The sequence below is a fragment of the Silurus aristotelis genome (assembly GCF_946808225.1).
Source record: "Silurus aristotelis genome assembly, chromosome: 24".
In the NCBI taxonomy this organism is placed as follows: Eukaryota; Metazoa; Chordata; class Actinopteri; order Siluriformes; family Siluridae; genus Silurus; species Silurus aristotelis.
The window spans coordinates 18,052,330-18,075,660 of NC_139597.1; the positions used below are offsets into that span (position 1 = coordinate 18,052,330).

At 38.0% G+C, this 23,331-nt stretch overlaps 2 protein-coding genes across 2 annotated transcripts in view; both read right to left on the reverse strand.

The window, feature by feature from the left end:
- Positions 1-2,645: 2,645 nt before the first annotated feature.
- Positions 2,646-7,373, reverse strand: LOC310719210 (uncharacterized protein). The gene is made up of 4 exons (XM_083528683.1): positions 6,946-7,373; positions 6,385-6,499; positions 3,267-3,409; positions 2,646-2,782 (listed from the first exon to the last, which is right to left on the reverse strand). The coding sequence occupies exons 1-4, from the start codon at positions 6,972-6,974 to the stop codon at positions 2,656-2,658; spliced, it is 414 nt and encodes a 137-aa protein (XP_083384809.1). The 5' UTR covers positions 6,975-7,373; the 3' UTR covers positions 2,646-2,655.
- Positions 7,374-12,731: 5,358 nt separating this feature from the next.
- Positions 12,732-23,331, reverse strand: part of myrfl (myelin regulatory factor like) — a 30,469-nt gene continuing 19,869 nt past the window's right edge. Inside the window, exons 18-26 of the mRNA XM_083528360.1 lie at positions 21,385-21,447; positions 21,160-21,209; positions 17,614-17,796; positions 17,492-17,530; positions 17,315-17,399; positions 17,165-17,239; positions 14,415-14,523; positions 13,448-13,522; positions 12,732-13,355 (exon numbers count right to left, since the gene is read on the reverse strand). Coding sequence (XP_083384486.1) covers positions 13,269-13,355; positions 13,448-13,522; positions 14,415-14,523; positions 17,165-17,239; positions 17,315-17,399; positions 17,492-17,530; positions 17,614-17,796; positions 21,160-21,209; positions 21,385-21,447 — 766 coding nt within the window. The 3' untranslated portion in view covers positions 12,732-13,268. The remainder of the gene's footprint in view (positions 13,356-13,447; positions 13,523-14,414; positions 14,524-17,164; positions 17,240-17,314; positions 17,400-17,491; positions 17,531-17,613; positions 17,797-21,159; positions 21,210-21,384; positions 21,448-23,331) is intronic.

A 23,331-nucleotide genomic window follows, 5' to 3' on the forward strand; every position in this document is an offset into this window, starting at 1 on the left:
GCCTCAAATCTCTTCAAAGCCCCTTCCTGTGTTTATCGAATGCACCAACACAGCATGCAGATCAAAAGCAGCCTTTCAGGTCTCACTTTACACACCTGGGCCTGCTGTAAATGATCCGCTCGTCACAAAAGAACAAACTGAACTCGAGTACTCTCTACGTCCTCCTCAAAGTCTTTAGTCCAACATTTTTGTTTGAACCCTATGAGAACATATCCTTATCCTTAGGTGTTGATTTTGCCTAACGTAGGTGAGAGCGTTTTAAAAAAAAAATAATTATACAAAAAATAGAAAATGTTTCTAGAACTTTGTAGAACACGTGTGTTGTGGCGAGTTCGAGTCTGGAGTTTCTTCCATCATTTATTCCTCTTTAAATGTTCTGCTTGATGTTGAACTGATGCTGAAGTATATGTCGATGTACTCATCAAAACGTCCCTGCAGCTCCATGCACCCTTACATTCCTGGATATTTCCACTCACCGCATTTATTCTTCTTTCCACACTTAGATCCAAGATCTAAAAGTGTGTGTGTGTGTGTGTGTGTGTGTGTGTGTGTGTGTGTGTGTGTGTGTGTGTCCATGGTGAATTGCATTGCTCTATGAGTGGCTGCACCTCCAACCCTTCAATACACCAAGTTTTGTGTGTGTATATATATATATATATATATATATATATATATATATATATATATATATATATATATATATATATATATATATATATATACACACACACACACACACACACACACACACACCAAGTTTCCTGGGATGTTGGAGTCTATTGCAAAAGGTTGCAGGTTTAAAAGAGGTTCCTGCTGATTGATACACTTCATGATGATGATAATGATGTTGATGATCAGGTCCTGTAGCGGTTGGCCAAGGTTCAGGGAACCCGAGAATAGGTGTCAAACGGGAATCAAGACAGCTTCAATCAGTTTTATTTGTAGAGCATTTTGAAATATTGTCCCAAAGCAGCTTGGAGGAAGAAACCTCAAGAGGAACCAGTCTCAAAAGGGAACCCATTCTTATCTGGGTGACACCTTATTTCCATTTAACATTGACGGGCCGTCAGGCCTAGCAAAACTTTCCCTACTGGCCTAAAATCTGAATCACTGACTTACCTTTCAATAGAATTTTGGCCATGAAGATTCAATTATTCAATTATTCCCAATTGTCATTTTGTAGCGTTTCTCTCGGGTACACTGTGCCACCGAGTGTAATTTTACGTTCTATCCAGTCAAATATCAGCTCTCACATCACATAAGAACAGCAGAAACAGTGTAGGCACTAAGCTTCAAATCTATGTTGCTGTCCAACAGACTGCGATTTGTCCACTTTGAAGCCCCCTAGAAGGCGTATAATCACATCAGCATTTTCACTTTGATTGGGCGGTCAGAGAGCGCGCTAGTCGGAGCTCGCAACCCGCATCTGTAGCAAACTGCACAAACTTTAATATATTTGTGTACATCAAATCGCTGAATTTTCATTCCACAACAACCGATTGAGTAAAGGAAACTGATTTCGCTCATTTACCAGACGGACTTCTCAAGAAAAGTCGGACATCCTTAGGAAAGGTCGGCCAAAACAGTTCAAAACGGTTGTAAACTTTTTCATCAACCGTTTATACTTTTGCACACCATTTCAAATCCCCAGGAAAACTGTAACACTTGCCAAAAATACACCTGAAAACCCTGGGGTTATCTTTTGGGGTTGTTTTCGATGCTTCTGCTAGAGATGATGTATGTGGGGCGATGCAGCTGTGGCTCCAGTGAAAGGAGACGTGTTGAATTGTGATTATTGTTTTTCTTGTTTCAGTCATTCTCTCTGGATTCCTGTCTGTGATGGAAAAAATACGACGCTATGCAATTCAATATGGCGCAGACAGTTCGCTTTTATTTCTTCGGTTCAGACACACGGCAAATCATCACTTTTTTAATTACGGACCTTCTGACTTCTAACGCTTGGCCCTTTCGCAAACAGGTCTTTGTAGTACAATAAAAAGAAAAAAACACGATGGAATAAAATCATATTTTTCTGTACCGTTTTCAGGAAGATGCAGCTCTACCTCTGCCATTTTAATCTGTATTCTATGGGACTCTCAAGAGTGTCGTGATACGTAAATCTATATAAATAAAGAGTTATCTGAATCTTACCATCCCTATTGCCTCAACTACAACCTATAGGATAAACCTATGGCTTTGGAGGAACTTCATCAGAATGACATGCACACTTAGCACTTCATATCCTTTAGTATTAGCGCTCTTATAATGGTGACCAGAGGCAAAACCAAAGGCAAAAAAAAAACGATCTGAAAAAAATACACGACACATTCGGCTAAAGAGTTTATTCAGGGGCCGTGTGAAAAGTTCAGGAAAACTAGAAGAAATAATATGAAGAACTTTTGAATTATTATACATAAAAACCAAATCCACATTCTCAGTGAAATCCTGATTGCCTTTGTGGTGAAACCGTGAGAAGCACGATCCCGAGTATGAAGTTCTCTGTATGTTCTTCTGATGTAGAAGCCAATCCTATAAAAACCTTCAAGGAATACTGAAGAGCATCAACATCATCAATATCTCCAGAATATATACAGTTCCAGAAGCTAGATTAAAACTTGTGGAAGATCGTGATCACAGCCCCAAAATCCCTTCGACCTAATTGCATTCTTTCTTCTTCTTCTTCTTCTTCTTCTTCCTGTTCCACCGCTGCTGGTTTGCTGATTCAATCGGCAAACAGTAGATGTGCATAGGTATGTTTGTATAGTAGCTCGTCACCCACGGCCTGTGGAAAAACACAAGGAGGCATCGCTTTAGTGCCATTTATTGATTTTATTTTTCTTTATGTAGTGCGAGTAAAAAATTTAATTACAATACACCAAATATAAGATTATCATTATCAACATAATTCCTCATTTCAATCTTGAAATAGAATATTGGGTGATAATCCCTAGGAAAAGAAAATGTTTAACTATAATGCCGTCGACATTTTTCACTGAAGGGTAGAAAAGAAAAGAAAAATATTCATGTGTGTGAAAAACATTAAAAAGTCTTATGTTAATGACACCCACATTGAAGCATGGTGGTGGAAGCTCAGTGGTTTGGGGTTGGAGCATGGAAGGGTGGAGACTTACGGTTTTCCGGGTGAAAAAACCAACATGGCTACTCAAAAATTCAGACTAGTTTTTACTTAGTTTGTTGCAAAAGGAACCTTCATAAAAGACCACACTTTTGTGGACGCATTGCAGATAGCTGAATATTGGTTATACTTCGCAGTGCGCTGGTTGAGGACGAGGAAGCACAGGCTTCTCCAGCGCTTGCGGTTTTCTTCCTGCCGTACACGCTCTTCCTCCCGCCGCCTCTCCTCCTCAATTCGCGCCTTCTCCCTGAGGTCCTGCTCGATACGAACTAGCTGTAAACACACGTATGGAGATTTTATATATATTTAAAATTTAAGTTCCCTCACAAACATATTAAGTGGAGGAACGCAAGTTTGTTTAGTCTCTGCCTTGCATTTAAAGGGGAATTTTATTATTACTATTATTATTATTATTATTATTATTATTATTATTATTAAACTTGAAAACATACACAACAATGCCAGGGGTATTAAAAAAAAGGTAGCTAGAAATACGATTAGTTTGTTTGTTTTGCGCAGGCACAAAACGACCTGGTCATCGCTAACGTTGATGATATGGATTCTTTTATATGTACAGCTTCAAGAATTTCTCTTAGAAGGAGAAAATCCTGACAATTCCACGTATCTATATATATATATATATATATACAGTGAGAAAAATAAGTATTTGAACACCCTGCTTTTTTGCAAGTTCTCCCACTTAGAAATCATGGAGGGGTCTGAAATTGTCATCATAGGTGCATGTCCACTGTGAGAGACATAATCTAAAAAAAATATCCAGAAATCACAATGTATGATTTTTTAACTATTTATTTGTATGATACAGCTGCAAATAAGTATTTGAACACCTGAGAAAGTCAATGTTAATATTTGGTACAGTAGCCTTTGTTTGCAATTACAGAGGTCAAACGTTTCCTGTAGTTTGTCACCAGGTTTGCACACACTGCAGGAGGGATTTTGGCCCACTCCTCCACACAGATCTTCTCTAGATCAGTCAGGTTTCTGGCCTGTCGCTAAGAAACACGGAGTTTGAGCTCCCTCCAAAGATTCTCTATTGGGTTTAGGTCTGGAGACTGGCTGGGCCACGCCAGAACCTTGATATGCTTCTTACAGAGCCACTCCTTGGTTATCCTGGCTGTGTGCTTCGGGTCATTGTCATGTTGGAAGACCCAGCCTAGACCCATCTTCAATGCTCTAACTGAGGGAAGGAGGTTGTTTCCCAAAATCTCGCAATACATGGCCCCGGTCATCCTCTCCTTAATACAGTGCAGTCGCCCTGTCCCATGTGCAGAAAAACACCCCCAAAGCATGATGCTACCACCCCCATGCTTCACAGTAGGGATGGTGTTCTTGGGATGGTACTCATCATTCTTCTTCCTCCAAACACGTTTAGTGGAATTATGACCCAAAAGTTCTATTTTGGTCTCATCTGACCACATGACTTTCTCCCATGACTCCTCTGGATCATCCAAATGGTCATTGGCAAACTTAAGACGTGCCTGGACATGTGCTGGTTTAAGCAGGGGAACCTTCCGTGCCATGCATGATTTCAAACCATGACGTCTTAGTGTATTACCAACAGTAACCTTGGAAACGGTGGTCCCAGCTCTTTTCAGGTCATTGACCAGCTCCTCCCATGTAGTTCTGGGCTGATTTCTCACCTTCCTAAGGATCATTGGGACCCCACGAGGTGAGATCTTGCATGGAGCCCCAGTCCGAGGGAGATTGACAGTCATGTTGAGCTTCTTCCATTTCCTAATAATTGCTCCAACAGTGGACCTTTTTTCACCAAGCTGCTTGGCAATTTCCCCGTAGCCCTTTCCAGCCTTGTGGAGGTGGACAATTTTGTCTCTAGTGTCTTTGGACAGCTCTTTGGTCTTGGCCATGTTAGTAGTTGGATTCTTACTGATTGTATGGGGTGTACAGGTGTCTTTATGCAGCTAACGACCTCAAACAGGTGCATCTAATTTAGGATAATAAATGTAGTGGAGGTGGACATTTTAAAGGCAGACTAACAGGTCTTTGAGGGTCAGAATTCTAGCTGATAGACAGGTGTTCAAATACTTATTTGCAGCTGTATCATACAAATAAATAGTTTAAAAATCATATATTGTGATTTCTGGATTTTTTTTTTTAGATTATGTCTCTCACAGTGGACATGCAGCTACGATGACAATTTCAGACCCCTCCATGATTTCTTAGTGGGAGAACTTGCAAAATAGCAGGTGTTCAAATACTTATTTTCCTCACTGTATATATATATATATATATATATATATATATATATATATATATATATATATATATATATATATATATATATATATATATATATGAAAGCATGCAAAAGTTTGGGCACCAAACTTTAAAAATTTCTGCTGATGTAAGCAACAGTTAAGCAAGTTGAAGATGAAGTGATCTCCGAAAGGCATAGAGTTAAACAAAAAACACTCTTTTGCAATGATATGGCACCCCTGGAGCACAAAGAGTTAAGGGCCTTGTTTAAGAGTGGCAGCTTGGCAAAACAGGGGCTTGAACCCCTGACCTTCCGGTCAGTAACCCAGCACCTTAACCACTGAGCTACCACGCCCCCACGGGGTTGATTGAGGTATCAGACCTTAATTAGCCTATTAGGGTCATGGCTTGTTCACGGACATCATTAGGAAATTCCAGGTGATGCAAATTTCAAAGCTTTATAAATACCCAGTCTCCTCTAACCGTTTCCCAACAATTAGCAGCCATGGGTTCCTCTAAGCAGTTGTCTAGCACTCTGAAAATCAAAATGATTGATGCCCACAAAGCAGGAGAAGTCTATAAGAAGATTGCAAAGTATCTCCATGTACCGATTTCCTCCGTAAGGAGGAATGGGCGAAAATCCCTCAAACTAGAACCGAAAGCGTTTACAAGCTTGTTAAAGAGGGCGCTATTACTGTAGGTACTATGCAGGGTTCCCAAACTTTTGCTGCAGCCCATTTTCCTTTTGTGAAGGATGAAAATTAGAAATACGATTGTTTAAGTTTTAAAGGGAAATAAATCATCTGTAACTTTATGCCTGTTGGAGATCATTTTATCTTCCACTTGCTTAAATGTTTCCATTGTAGTCCCTGGTCTATTAGCATGATCATGTTAGCTACAGTATGTTCTATAACAAACTAATAACAAAATGCACCATGTGATGACCGTAGCGGATCAAATAACACTCAAACCAGCACTTTGGGCTGGAGGACCGACGGCTATAATTGCATTACCTCTGCCAACAAGCAATTGTCATCTGGTTTCATCTGCTGCTTGTGTGGCGCATCCAGGAAGTCCTCGTCCTCTGAGACAGTCCTCTGACCAGCAGCCGAATCACTCGAACATGAACTGTGTGAAAACAAAAAGAATCCACGCTCGACTGAGATCTAAATGCTCGTTCATGACATCGGTGTAGTAGCTGATTTTGCTGTTCCATTTTATGAAAAAAAAAGTCAGGTGACCTGCGAATTGGGATCACGTAAAAAAAAATTTTTTTTACGAGGAGGAACGGATTATACGGTATCTCTCAAAAAAGAATAGAACTTTATGCAGAAGAATGAAAATCTTTCTTCCCAGCAATGTTAGGAAGCTGGGGTCAGAGCGCATGGTTAAGTCACTCTGAAGAGGGTTGAGGGCCTTTCTCAGGGGCCCCAAGAGTGACAGCTTGGCAATACTGAGGCTTGAACGGGCGGTTCAGCTATCACTTCCCCCTAAAGAGGAGCTGCCTGTCATATTCACAACCGAACCTTCTGTCTGATATGTGGATTAGTGATGAGAGCCGTAGAGGATCTTACCTCACTTCCTGTTGCCGTGTCTCGTCCATCTGCTCCACTGTGTGAGACTCGTCTCCGTATGGAGCTCCGAAGGGTTGCTGAAGTGCACCAAGAGAATACACAAATGATCATGCACGAAGATCTGTAAACTCTGTGTGTGTGTGTGTGTGTGTGTGTGTGTGTGTGTGTGTGTGTGTGTGTGTGTGTGTGTGTGAGTGTGTCTGCCCTTTTTCCTGTCAGTATTGTAAGCTGTAATCAAGCCGGCTGTCTAAATGCTGAGTGATGCCATGAGGAAATGTGATACGCACTCGAGTGCAGCTGACTGCAACTTACTTACCTCTCTCTTTCTCCCTCTCTTTCTCTCTCTCTCTCTCTCTCTCTCTCTCTCTCTCTCTCTCTCTCTCTCAAACACACAAACACACAATATAATGTAGTAGATCATATTTCTCGAAAAAATGACCTCATATATGGTTTCTCATTATTTAATTATTTTGGGCAGGCTAAACACAAAATGCTGACTGTGACGCAATCGGAATGTTCCCAAGAGCGACAAAGTCAAGGATTTTCGGTTGATTGTGTGGGATCTGAAGATGTTTAAAGCCGTCACAGAACAAGGAACTTCCTTTCCCCAAACTTTAACTGGAATTACGTGATTTTATTTATGTCTATTTCGCGTATTCTTTTTTTCTTTATCTATTTATTCAGCTGACAAATCAAACCTGATCCCGTCTGGCATTAAACATGACTAATGTCAAATAAAGGATTGTAAAAGTCTCACTTTCTCTCTAGAAAACACACATATACACAATATAATGTAGATCAAATTTTCCTCCTCAAACTTTCTTTTGGCTTCTCCCATTAGGGGTCGCCACAGCGGATCCTCCGCATGTTTGATTTGGCACATTTTTTTATGCTGGATGCCCTTCCTAACGCAACCCTCCCCATTAATCCGGGGTTGGGATCGGCACTGATAGTGGCTGGGGTTGGTTCCCTGACCGGGGATCGAACCCGGGCCGCAGCCGCAGCGGTGAGAGTGCCGCATCTTAACCATTAGACCACCAGGGAACCTCCAACTTTCTTTCGGCTTCTCCCATTAGTGGTCGCCACAGCGGACCATCCACATGTTTGATTTGGCATATGTTTTTACCCTGGATGCCCTTCCTAACGCAACCCTCCCCATTTATCTGGGCTTGGGACCAGCACTAAGGCTTGTGCAACCATAATAGCTGGGGTCGGTTCCCTGACCGGGGATCGAACCTGGGCCGCAGCGGTGAGAGCGCCGCATCCTAACCACTAGACCACCAGGGAACGGTTCCTCAAACTGTTTCTACAAAATTTGATATTTGGTTGCACTAGGATGAAATTTTCCCTTTATTGAACTTGGTCCAGCTTGACAATACAACCTGTGCACAAAGCTAAGCTCCATGTAGGTTCTAGTGGAAGATCTTGAGTGCAGTGGTAGGGATTTAGAAACCTTATTAAACCACTTTAGGAGGAATTTGAAGATGAATGAGCACTATCTAGTTAAACATCTTCAAAAGAAGAGTCGAGAACTTTGGTCACTAGGTGAGCTTCTTTATCATGCCGTCTTCAAACTAATTTCTAGTTTTCTAGCTTGAAATAGTTTTGCAAGCTTTTTAGATTTTTGCATATCAAAGCATTTTTTTTCAAAAAGATTCAAATAGAATGAAAAATAAGGTCAAAAAAAGGTCAGAAGTAAGTTTCCTTAAAGTTCTTTTTTGAACTTCTACAGAATAAATCTTCAAAAATGTCCTGCTAATCAAAAATCCAGACCCTCCAGACGGGATTATGTAGAGAAAGAGCGAAACAGATAGCGATCCAGGGTATGAGTTTTCCCCCCGTCTCTGGGGAGCAATCGCTCTTTTCGCTCATCTGGTTTTGGCGTCGTTCTTCAATAATGCAGCGCTTCTATGGTTTCTCCTTCCATGACTTCGAGTTTCCTGCTGTTTCCTCCCTCGCATTACTCCTTACCGCTAATTAGCGTCTGCGAGTTCTGTGTGAATAAGTCATTAGCGCTCGCAGATTAGCGGCTCACATTCCTGCGCACCCTCCATTCGAGCTCTCCTGATGTTTCCCCGAGGCTCCTCAACAGCAGAGGTCCAGCAAAGGTTTCTGGAAAACTTTAGTGTAGAAAGTGTAGAATTAGCTAAAAAGATACGTCTTTAATCTGCACTTAAACTGGGAGAGTGTGTCAGAGCCCCGAACACTGTCAGAAAGACTATTCCAGAGTTTAGGAGCTAAATAAGAGAATGTTCTACCACCTTTAGTGGACTTTGCTATTCTAGGAACTACTAGAAGTCCAGAGTTTTAAGATCTCAGGGAGCATGATGGATTGTATCATGTAAGAAGACTGGAGAGATACATGGGAGCCAAACCATTTAGTGTTTTGTAGGTACAGTCTAATCTTTCGCTGCCGTCTTGATTGGTGAACTAGTGTATCGTTGGAGGCCCCCCGCCAAACCCGAGACCCTAGAACATCTGCCTGCTCTGCCTATAGATAGCACCAGTTCTGCCTATTAGATGCAAATGAAATGGTTATGTTATTAGTTAGTTATGAATAAGAAATTTTGCCCAAAAGTTTGTGGACACCCAAATGAGGATGGGTTCCCCTTTTGAGTCTGGTTCCTCTCAAGGTTTCTTCCTCATAACATCTAAGGGAGTTTTGCCACAGTCAGGGATAAATGCACACCATACACCTTAACTCTTAAAACTCTGTAAAGCTGCTTTGAGACAATGTCTGTTGTAAAAAGCGCAATAGAAATAAACTTGACTTGACACCGAGCTTCGTATGTGTTTTTTTAATTTTATTTCATTTCACATTTGCTTATAAACCGTAATAACCTCCACTCTTTTGGGAAGATGTACCACTTGATCTTGTACTCATTCAGCCACAAGGGTGATAGGTGAGTTGAGTAGGTCTGCGGTGGAGTCAGCATGAAAAATTCATCCCAAACATGTTGGAAAGTGTTTCGAACTTTATAGCAGGAGATTATTCACTCCAACCCATGGAAACCATATCTCCATGGAGCTGGCTCTCATAGGCATGTTGATAACAGGTTCGGATCTCTTAGATCAAATCATGGGAACCATAGCCAATAAAGTTGCGTGTCTCCGAGTTGGCGGTAACAGTTTGGAGAAGCATATAGCTGGAGAAGTCCGGTGTCCTAATACTTTTGGAAAATGATTTGCTTCAGTCGTTATTTTTCATCCTACTTTACTGTTTAGTGTTTTTGAACAGTTACCTGTTTATCATTTTAAGAAGCTTTTCATTGAAACTTTGTGGGAATTTATGGGAATTAATTGTGGGTTTTTTTGTTGAAATTTATATCAACTGTATAATAAACTGTATATATGTCATTTTGTTTGATCATAAGATCAACATAGAACTACGAAATATTTGACATTTACCTGAACACTCGCCAAGGTGGATATTTTTTTGACGTACAGTACAGGATTCGAGAAATGATGCGTATTATGCGATGGAGGAATGTACAGTGCATGTAGGGGGCGTGGCCTCTGTAACCCTGCAGTAATTGTGGGGTTGTGGGGTGCATATGATTGTTTAAAAAGTGGAAAATTTCCGGTTTTAAAAATTTCTGGAATTTTTCAACCTTACCTTGGTGTTTAAGCGTGTAGAGCGGTGCGTAGAAACATGAAATGAAAATGAACTGAATAATTTATTACATTCACAGATGATTTATAATTAGTTTTCAGAAAAAAAATACAAATCCTGTAATATAAAAAAAAAAAAATATATATATATATATATATATATATATATATATATATATATATATATATATATATATATATATATATATATATATATATATATATATATATTGCTGATTTAATTCTTCATTAATGTCTTTACTTGGTTTGGTCAATGAAAAAAATAATCTAACACATGGAGTAAAAAGAGGAGACAAAATATTAAATATGGAATGAAGAAAGAAAGAAAGAAAGAAAGAAAGAAAGAAAGAAAGAAAGAAAGAAAGGAATGCAACAATGAAAATATTGAAGCTTGTTCATTTAAATAGTGTGAAATTGTGTAATAAACCAAGTTTAAAACATACACACACGTCAATCAGTGGAAAACATTTTCATTGTAATATTCAGTTTATTTTGGAGATTCTTGTTCTGCATTGTACATCGCAAATCTGAAGCTTTATAACCTGGGTTTTTAGTTTAGTGTAATGAAAACAGATATTAATTTATTATATTAATAAACGAAAACACACACAATATATATATATTTATATATAAAAAGATTTCCAAAAGATTGTTTAGGTGTTTCCCATAATAGAGACGAATAGCGAGCGTACGGTCAGTTTAGCTTCTTTGGCTCTCGTTCTTTTCCTGTATTTGATCATGTGTTTGATAATAAATTTGGTTATTGTCTTACGCATTTCGCAGCACGTCATTTTCTGTGTGGTTGTGTTTTAAATCTAGTAAAAGTTCGATTTGAAGTTTGGATGGATTTTATATTTTTCCTCTTTTCACAAATACAGTAATAATATTAAATAAAATATGACCTGGGAAATGGAACATTTAATGTAGGGGAATTCATAGAAGAATTTATAACCCCAGTACATACAATATGGGATAAAATCTACAGTTTTCTGTACATAATTGTTGGAATAAGAGAGATGTGCAGACCTGCAGTAACGACAGGGGAATTAAGTTGATCAGTCACACCATGAAGTTATAGGAAAGAGTAGTGGAAGCCAGGCTGAGAGAAGAGGTGACCATCTGTAAGCAACAGTATGGTTTCATGCCGAGGAAGAGCATCACAGATGCCTTATTTGCTTTGAGAATGTTGATGGAGAAGTATAGAGAAGGTCAGAAGGAGTTGCACTGTGTATTTGTGGATTTAGAGAAAGCGTACGACAGGGTGGAGAGAGGAGTTGTGGTATTGTATGAGGAAGTCAGGTGTGTCAGAGAAGTATGTGAGGGTGTTGTGAACAGGACATGTATGAGGACAGTTTGACAGCAGTTAAGTGTGCAGTAGGAACAACAGACTGGTTCAAGGTGGATGTTGGACTGCATCAAGGATCGGCTCTGAGCCCTTTCCTGTTTGCAGTGGTGATGGACAGGTTGACGGACGAGGTCAGACAAGAGTCTCCATGGACTATGATGTTTGCGGATAATATTGTGATTTGTGGTGAGAGTAGTGAACAGGTTGAGAAGAGCCTGGAGAGGCGGAGGTACACGCTGGGCAGAAGGGGAATGAAAGTCAGTAAGAGTAAGACAGAGTATATGTGTGTGTGAATGAGAGGGAGGGCAGTGGAGGGGTGTGGTTGCAGTGAGAAGAGGTGGAGAAGGTGGAGGAGTTCAGGTACCTGGGGTCAACAGTGCAAAGTAATGGAGAGTGTGTTAGAGAAGTGAAGAAAAGAGTGCAGGCAGGGTGGAGTGGGTGGAGAAGAGTAATAGCAGGAGTGATTTGTGATAAAAAAGTATCTGTGAGAGTAAAAGGGAAAGTTTATAGGACTGTGGTAAGACCTGAGATGTTGTATGGATTAGAGATAGTAGCATTGAGTAAAAGACAGGAGGTGGAGCTGGAGGTAGCAGAGCTGAAGATATTTTCGTTGGGAGTGACGACAATGGACAGGATTAGAAATGAGTTTATTAGAGGGACAGCGCATGTAGGACGTTTTGGAGACAAGGTGAGGGAGGTGAGATTGAGATGGTTTGGACATGTTCAGAGAAGCGACATGGGGTATATCAGTAGGAGAATGCTGAGGATGGAGCCTGCTGGGAAGGAGGAAAAGACCAAGGAAGGCCAAGGAGAAGGTTCATGGATGTGGTGAGGGAAGACATGCAGGTAGTTGGTGTGAAAGAGGCAGATGTAGAGGACAGGGGGGTATGGAGACGGATGATCCACTGTGGCAACCGCTAATGGGAGAAGCTGAAAGAAGAAGAAGAAGAATTGATGGAATGGGACAGAGACAAAAAAAGGCATTTGAGCCTTTCATGTACCTGCATTAGTAGATACTCAATCCTTTGTACGGCAACAAAAAAACCTGCCAGACGTGTATCGAATCCACATTATAGTTTAGCTCATGTTATTTTGGATTAATATAGTACTGGTTGATTTCCTGCCTATGAATTTATCATCGGATTATAGTGTATACATTACAAGATTTAGTCAAACCCCCAAACACACACACAAACACACACTCATACATGCAAACCATTGTGTGAGAAATGTATTTGTTGCCCTGGTATTCAGTGTCAGTTCTTCTCTGCTTTGAATGTTGCCTGAGCTGCAGAATTATCAGATTCATCAGATTTATTATCATTCATTTCGTGCGACTTCAGTGTCACTGGCAGCGGCGGTAGAAATGGAAGTGGTAGTCAGTAAACAGGATTCCCACGTAGTTGGGGTCTGTGGAACAATGCGCCTGACCCTGAGGAGAAAATCCGATTTTTGAAGTTTACTCCCAACCACGTTTGTAGGAATGTCAGAAATACGGAAAGCTAAAAAAAAAACCGAACATACCGCTACTGAGAGACGGAAGTGATACGACGATCGGAAATGTCGAGCCACCGATAGGGGCCACTCGTGGACGTACCCCTGGAAGACAAAACAAACTAATGTCAGGTAGAAATACACCGTTCCGTTAACCAGGTCGCTCAGAGGGCTGATTTTTTTTTTCCAAAATAGGACCAAATTCCTGAACCATACACCAAACCCTGAACATCATCTCAGAAAAGTAAGTACACCCCTAACATTATAGCAGTACGGATTTACTGTCCTCTGAAAATAAATAATTTGACTCTGGATCGAATATAATCATTTTATTCATGTCATCTGTCAGTGGTTCAAATCAGTTTTTTGTGTACTTCTACTTTTTTAAAGTAGTTTTTAAAATCTATCATAACTTCAATATCTTTTGTATCGTATTTAACTATATTTTAAAGCATATCTGCTACTGAAAAAAAAGAAATACATTTGAATAATGATGATAATAATGATTTAGGGGGGAAAATCCCAGCCAGGAATTTTTCTTTTCTTTTTTTTTTTTTAAATTCATTTATTAATTTTTTAAAGTGCATAATTCGCATTAGACTCAAGTGTTTATTTTTAGTGTTTTTTATTTGAGTTTATTTATTTATTCTCGTTATTCCACTTTAATTTGTAAAGGTGTTAGTCTGCGATTTATATCCCCTTTATCATTTTTTTAACTACACTAGACAACACCCCCCCCCCAAAAAAAAGGAGAAAAAAAAGTACTTTTTTACACAAAGTCAATTTTTTTTTATTTTGCTTGAGTAGATTTTTAACGTACTTAAGTAAAAGAATTTAAAGTAACGGTACTTTTAATCGAGTCAAATATTTTGTTACTTTTTTCACCTTTGGTTTTAATGTTATGGCTGATTTGTGCAAATCGTATCGCATTTGCAATCAGTTTTTTTTCTGTCTAATTGATTCATATGTCAGTCGGTGGATGTTGAATAAACAGTACCTGTGTGTTGGGGACTCGCTGGAATTCAGAGTCATTATAGTCCATTACAGCAGTGCACTCTTCCCTCAGCTCGTATGCACACAAGTGAGCCACTAAGAGCTCAGTAGTGCTGTTCAAACACACACACACACACACACACACACACACACACACACACACGCACCCATTACCTAAATACACATCAGGGTCATGTCTTAAAATACTATATACAGTGCATCCGGAAAGTATTCACAGCACTTTTTCCATATTTTGTTATGTTACAGCCTTATTCCCATTATGACAACGTCTTTCCCAGAACCCTTAAAATTGAGCTCAGGTGCATCCTGTTTCCACTGATCATCCCTAAGATGTTTCTACAACTTGACTTGTAGTAAATTCTGTGGTAAAGTCCACCTGTGGTAAATTCAGTTGATTAACAGTGCATGTCAAAGCGCAAACCATCCATGAAGTCCAAGGAATTGTCTGTAGGACCTCTGAGACAGGATCGTATTGAGGCACAGATCTGGGAAAGGGGACAGAAATATGTCCGCAGCATTGAAGCTCCGAAGGAGCACGGTGACCTCCATCATGCGTAAATGGAAAAAGTTTAGAACCACCAGGACTCTTCCTAGAGGGGAGTCGCCCGCCCAAACTGAGCAATCAGGGGAGAAGGACCTTTGTCAGGGAGGAGACCAAGAACCTGATGGTCACTCTGAAAGAGCAAGAGTGTTTCTCTGTGAAGAGGGGAGACCCTTCCAGAAGAACATTCCTCAGTAAAAGGCACATGGCAGCCTGCCTAAAGTTTGCAAAAAGGCACCTGAAGGACTCTCAGACCATGAGAAACAAAGATTGAACTCTTTGACCTAAATACCAAGCTTCATGTTTGGAGGAAACCAGGCACCGCTCATCAACTGACTAATACCATCCCTACAGTGAAGCATGGTGGTGGCAGCAACCATGCTGTGGGGATGTTTTTAATAAGCAGGAACTGGGAGACTAATCAGGATCGAGGGAAAGATGAATGCAGAGACATTCTTGATGAAAACCTGAACTCTCCGGACCTCAGACTGGGAGACGATCTTCAAACAGGACGTCAAACCTCAGCACACAGCTAAGATATCAAAGAAGTGGCTACGATACGACTCATGTCATTGAGTGGCTCAGCCAGAGCTCAGACTTGAACCCGATGGAACATCTCTGGAGAGCTGAAAATGGCTGTGCACCGATGCTCCCCATCCAACCTGATTGAGTTTGAGAGGTTCTGCAAAAGAAGAATGAAAGAAACTGCCCAAAAATAGGTGTCAAGTTTGTAGCATCAAACTCAAAATGACTTGAGGCTGTAATTGGTGTCAAAGGAGCTTCAACAAAGTATTAAACAAAGGCTGTGAGTACTTATGTACGTCATTTGAATGAATTTGCAAATATTTAAAACACACGTTTTTCACGTTGACATTACGGGGCATTGTTTGTAGAATTCAAAGGAAAATGTAATGAATTTAATCCATTTTCGAATAAGGCTGTAACATAACAAAATGTGGTAAAAGTGAAGCGCTGTAAAAAAAAAACGTATTGATGCACTGTATCAATAAATTGTCATAAAGAATAATCACGGCCATTCTCAAGCCCAAGAGTCCACACTTATGCAGTAATATCACAACATCCTCAAATGTCATTTATTGAATCATTTACAGTGGGACGCTGAAAACAAGGGTTTGATTGAGCGCTAGTTGTGAATGGTGGAAATGAGCGGTAAGGATCACACACCTGTATTGATTTTTACCACTCGTCTCCACAAGGCTCGACCGCCAATCGCAAACCGGTGCTCATAAACACGCATCGTTTTCACATGGATGTTATATTTAATGAATAATAATCCGATGTGTTTCGGAAAAAATTATGAACAACCAAACTAAAGATCGCTATTTTTACCGGCATGATGTCTAATTTGTCGTTTACAGTTTTTCTCAGATCAGAAATAAAAGTCTTGAAACTACTCGTTCAACCTCCACATCATGTTGTGACTTGCGCGTATCATAAAAGTTCGTTAGTTTGATCAAATTGCGAATTGATTTGTGTACAAGCGTCCGCTGTTATCAATCTAAATATATTATACTGGTTCTCACTTAATAGTCAAAACATCTCACCCGGCTTTAATTCCTCGCGTAAGTCATTGAATGCAAAAACGGTTTAGCTATCAATTTATTATCCAATGATCAACGAGTTCTCTAAAACGGGTCAAGCTGAATCTCGTAAACCTTTAAATAGCGACGTTACGCAGAATTGCTCCAAAGCAACTAAGAGACACTGTAAATAACGTTCATTCTCATTTCCGAATTACAGTGATCCCCTGAATCGAATCTGGCGACCCCTGATGGTTTATCGCGGAATCGCATTTGCCACAAATTTGTTTTGCTGATTTTTCCGGTCTCTCGCTAGACCAAAAAACTTATAGGGAATTCTTTTGGAGTTTTATGTTGAAATAATAAAATTTATTATGAAAAATATAATTAGTTATTAGAAAATGAAGTAAAATGTTCATACGGTACAGTACTGTATACATAAAATACCGTATATGCACTCGCTGTAAATGTAAATCAGTGAATTGTATTTCTACGAATCTACACCAAATTCATCTCGCTATATTTTGGAAAATGTTTTCTGTGTGTGTTTAAATTGTGTGGGAGGATGATTTACGGCTTAAACAAATAAAAAAAATGGCATTTTCGGGGTGGCGTTATTGCTAATTATTTGCAATAACTCGTTTTACTCACTTCATCTGCAGGGTGAACGGCATGTTGATGGGAATGTGCTTACTAATAGGGATCCGGTAGCTGTAGTTGCCTTTGCTGCGGAACACAGACGAGTTAACGATCAGCTTTATGGACTCGAAAATGACGATCCACCCAAAAAACGGCACCTACCGAGAATTCTCCTGGTCTATATAATGGTGGTCAATGACTTGCTGGTTCTGAGAGATAAGCATCGACCTGATGGTTGTGTTTGTCCCTGTAAAGAAAAGTATCGAATAAAAATCCAATTGTGCACCAGTTAAAACCGTCAGAACTCTATTAAAATATTAAATTGTTCATTAAACTCACAATCGCTGTAGTGGCGCAACCATTCCAATTGAATATCATCTAAAAAAAATTACCCGAACGTCAACACAAAAAAAATAATAATAATGTATCGTGATAGCTGTTATAGCTGTAGTAGGTCTCACCTGGCAGGCTCTGTTTGGCATTAGTAGGGGTTTTATGAAATCCCGGCTCGACAGTTGAACTCGTTCGGACAGATACGTGGCTGTTGGATGTTGTAAGCTCGCAGCAATAAACTTCATCCGAGTAAAAGACGCTAGAGAAATCAACATCTGGGGGCCAAGGGACAGGGGAGGAAGTAGGTGTGACTGTAAAGAAAAAATATACGAGTCATAAGAAAATCATAAGAGCAAAGTTTTCCAGTTTCGAGATCACTTTTATATAAATAACTCCAGAAATGTTTCATTTCTAAAATGAATTATCTGTAGTGAAGTGGGGAGTGGTAGCTCAGTGGTTAAGTCGTTCGGTTACTGATCGGAAAGTCCGGGGTTCAAGCTCCGGTATACCACTCTTGGGCCCTTGAGCAAGACCCTTAACCCTCTGTGCTCCAGGGGTGCCGTATCATGACCGACCCTGCGCACCCAAATATAAGCCGCACCCACTGAATTTGACAAAGATTTTTATTTTGAACATAAATAAGCCGCACCTGTCTATAAACCGCAGGTTCCTACATTGAAACTAATGAACTTTACACAGGCTTTAATGAAAGACAGTGTCTGTTACACGGCTTGTATCTAAACAGTAGCCTACCAAGAAAGTCATTGTTCACTGTCTTCCTCCTTCCTTTCACAACTATTTCTCTCGAGAGTTTATCTTTCGGCATCGTCGTGGGTTTAAAAATCACCATCGGTGAAGCTTTTCTCCCGATGCCGTGCAGCTCAGAACACAGGTGAAGTGTGTTTTCATGCCTGGTTGTTTTCAGCGTGACGAATTATTTGCATTTCCTGTAGACAGTCCAAATGAGCGGCAGATCAAACATCAGAGGAACATCATCCATATTTATGATGTGGTGCGGCCCGATTCAGTGGGAGCGCATCTGATTTAATATAAAAAATTTCATTGGTTCACCTAAACCCGTTCACCAATTTCATTGGTCTAATGTTATGGGGCTCAGTTTTTTGGCTTGAAGTTAGTGAAACCGAGTACTTTTACTCAAGTACATTTTGGGAAAACGTAACCGGTCAAACAGCAAGCAGAACATTTGAAGAGGATAAAAATAAAGGAAGAAATTGAACTCGCCGCAACACCCGTGGCCTTTTTTGCGCAATTTTTTTGGAAGTACAGCAGTTGAAAAGAAGGTTTGATGTCACTTACGGTTTTGGGTTACAATGATTGAAATTTCGTAAGGTTGAATTTCTTCTGATTGGTCACCCTTTTACTGTACTGTATTAGTTTTTGTTTCCTTTCCTTTTTGTTCGTCCATTTTCAGAAATTGTAAGTCTGTGTTTTGTCGTCAATCGAAGATTCACCTGCGCAATTCATCAATTCGAGATGCATTTACCAAAAAAAAGAATTTATAGAAATTTTAGCTTTACAGATGAGATGTTTTTCTCGGTTGCTTTGGAGCATTTTTTTTAGATCAGAAAATTCTCCAAACTACTTTAACCTCCACATCATTTAGTCACTTGTGCCCATCATAAGAACATTTCTCGTTGCTTTGAGCGAACTGCGAAAGCGTTTGTACGTTCATTTGATCGATCGTGTACGAGTGTCTGCAGTTTCCTACAGTTGTTCATGTTGATCAAAATATATTATACTGGTTTCACCTAAATAGTTTAAAACCCCAAAACATCTCAGTATCAGTTCATTGTGTGCGTCATTGAATGCAAAATGGTTAAAGCAGTCGTCAGAATCTGTCATCTAAAATTTCAAAACTTTTTTTTTGTTGAATTGATGATTCAGTGATCCAGTACAGACACGGAATTATACATTCTGAAAATTGATGAACAACTAAGAAACGAACAAACACATAACCAATTATCCAATCAAATAAATCAATTTGTGCTGCTAAAATTCAGATGCCAGTCAGAAGAAACTCAATTTTGTTCATTTTCAGTTGCTGTGATCCGAATGGTAGTTTATATCAGGAAATACTGTACCTGTGCATCATACTGTGAACATGACCAAACATTTTGACGATCACGTTTGTGAACAATGACGAAGAGACTTTTCATTCTGATGGAAATGAGATATTTATTGACACAAAAACTCACTTTTGAGAGATGAACTGAGGATTTTGAGAAATGTTCCGGCTTTTGCTAGAAATCCAGTGTATTGTGCTGTTTGTACACATTGTTTAAAGAAATGCATTTACTGCTTTGCAGATATTAAGGATGATTCGAGAAACGCTCCAAAGCAACAGAGAAAAACTATAACCATTTGGCATTAAATGACTTATGCAATAAGCTGAACTGTTTTGGGGGGTTCAAACTATTCAGGTGAAACCAGTATAATATATTTTGTTCAACATGAACATAAACAACCGATAACGTAGGAAACAGCGGACCCTTTGCTAACGATCGATTAAACGAACGTAAGGAAACATTCGCGGTTTGATCTAAGCAAGGAGAAATTGCTTTTATGATGTGCACAAGTGACTAAATGATGTAAAGGTTGAACTCCGAATATTTTTGAGGTTTCTACTTGAGGTTTATTGAAGCTTAAACAAAGAGTTTTGTGACAAAAATGATAACAGAAACATTTTTAAGTACATTTGAAGGCAAATACTTTTGTACTTTTAGTCAAGTGGAAGTTTATCAAAGAAACACTTTTACCGGAGTCCTATTTAATGGAATTGTATTATTTAGGAATGTCTCTACTTTTACTCCAAAATGGTTTGTGTGCTTTTTCTTCAAGGTTTGTTAACATTCACATCGAAACCAGAAACTCACCCTTTCCAGAAACTCATGGCAAACATGACTTGCACCCCACTTGCACACTATTTCCTTCCTGAGGTGCACCAGAAAGAGTAACCATTGAATAGAATAGGAAAATGCTTTTGTCGTCATGAACTTCTTCATCTTTCGGCTTCCCCCATTAGGGGGCGCCACAGCGGATCATCCGTCTCCATACCCCCCTGTCCTCTACATCTGCCTCTTTCAACCCAACTACCTGCATGTCTTCCCTTACCACATCCATAAACCTCCTTAATTCTACTTCAATTCTACTTGAGGTTTATTGAAGTTTTTAGCCAATCCATTTAAGAATAGATCCAAATCCCAAGCATGGACCACAACAATCAATGAGGCTTTTAAATAACCCAATCTCATCAAAGCTCCAGTTCAAAAGCATCCTGGATCCTCAAAAACAATTCATTCTAGTGGATGTCTTGGTTTGAAGAAATCAAAAAGCTACCCCATGGCGGTCTATTCTAAGAAACTGTCAAAGAACATCCGGCTGACACATTTATCCCGAGCAATATGGCGTCACTGGTCAAAGGTAGCTGCACACCCTTTTCTTATCTTCATGGATTATAAAATCTATGAGTACCTAAAAAAAAAAAAAAAACAGTCAACACCCTTGCCAAGTATGCTAGACGTTATACCTACCACCAAGCTATCGATGGCCTAGCGTTAAGTGGCATCACCAAAACATGCATCACAGCCTCCCAAGTCATGGTTCCACACACTCTACCAGCTAATGAATTCATGCAAAACATAACTTCTTCTTACCTGTAGTCCCAATTTGTGTAGTAGTATGGACATCATGCATGCTTTCATTACTGCAAGGTTCCAGAAACAGAAAAGCTTAAAATAGATCCATTTTTGCAATAGATATTATACATACGCTAAAAGTGCAAATTGCAAACATTGTTCAAAATTGTTATAAAATTGGTTAACGGCTAATATACAGACTTGAAAAAAAAAAAAAGGTGTTTATGAGGACTTGATGTTTACCTGGAACCAAAATCTATGTCTTCTCTCAATGTGAGCATGTAGAGTGTAGTGATACAGATGGCACTGAAAACATGTGGATGGAAAACAAACCAAAAATGAAATGTCAATTTTTGCTACTTTTGCTACTTTTATGCTACTTTTATCATTGTTACTACTACTACTTTTATTACTTACTACTACTATTACTATTAATTTTAGTTCTATTTTTATTACTTACTACTACTACTACTAGTATTATTAGTATTACTACTATTGATATTACTACTACTTCTATTATTATTACTACTATCAATATTACTACTGATTTTATTACTATTATTATTACTTCTATTTGTATTACTTACTTTCTACTACTATAACTACTTTTATTATGACTTGTATTTTTATTACTTACTACTACTACTTCTAGTTTTTTTTACCACTAGTATAACTATCACTACTTTTATTATGACTTCTATTTGTGTTACTTACTACTATTACTATTTCTACTACTACTATTATCATATTACTTACTATTATATTACTTACTGGTACTACTACTATTAATATTACTTCTATTTTTATTACTTACTACTACTATTATTATTATTACTACTATCAATATTACTACTGATTTTATTACTATTATAATTACTTCTATTTTTATTACTTACTTTCTACTATAACTACTTTTATTATGACTTATATTTTTAAAACTTACCACTATTACTTTTTCCACTACTCCTACTTTTTTCATTTTCACTACTACAAGTTTTACTACTACTACTTTTATTACTTACTGCTACTATTACTATTATTATTACTTCTATTTTTATTACTTACTACTACTAATATTATTATTATTATTATTATTATTATTATTATTATTATTATTATTATTATTACTACTACTACTATTAATATTACTACTACTTCTATTATTATTACTACAATCAATATTACTACTGTTTTTTTACTATTAGTTTTACTTCTGTTTTTATTACTTACTACTACTACTTCATTTTTTTACTACTAGTATTACTATCACTACTTTTATTATGACTTTTATATATTACTACTATTAATATTTCTACTACTATTATCATATTACTTACTATTTTATTACTTACTGGTACTACTATTATTAATATTACTTCTATTTGTATTACTTACTACTGCTTCTATTAATATTACTACTGATATTATTACTTTTATTATTAATTCTATTTTTATTACTTACTTTCTACTATAACTACTTTTATTATGACTTCTATTTTTATTACTTACTACTATTACTATTTCTACTACTCCTACTTTTATCATTGTCACTACTACATGTTTTACTGCTACTACTTTTATTACTTACTGCTACTATTACTATTACTTCTATTTTTATTACCTACTACTACTAGTATTATTACTACTACTATTAATATTACTACTACTTCTATTATTACTACTATCAATTAATTTTATTACTTTTCTTACTTCTATTTTGATTACTTATAATATTTTACTAGTAGTATTACTATTCCTACTTTTACATTGGCTTCTATATTTATTACTTTCTACTACTATTATTTCTTCTACTACTACTATTATTATTATTATTATTATTATTACTATTAATATTACTACTACTATTATTTCTACTACTACTATTATTATTATTATTATTATTATTATTATTATTATTATTATTATTACTACTATTAATATTATTACTACTATCAATATTACTACTGTTTTTTTTACTATTAGTTTTACTTCTGGTTTTATTACTTACTACTACTTCTATTTTTTTACTACTAGTATTACTATCACTACTTTTATTATGACTTTTATTTGTATTACTTACTACTATTAATATTTCTACTACTATTATCATATTACTTACTATTTTATTACTTACTGGTACTACTACTATTAATATTACTTCTATTTGTATTACTTACTACTGCTACTATT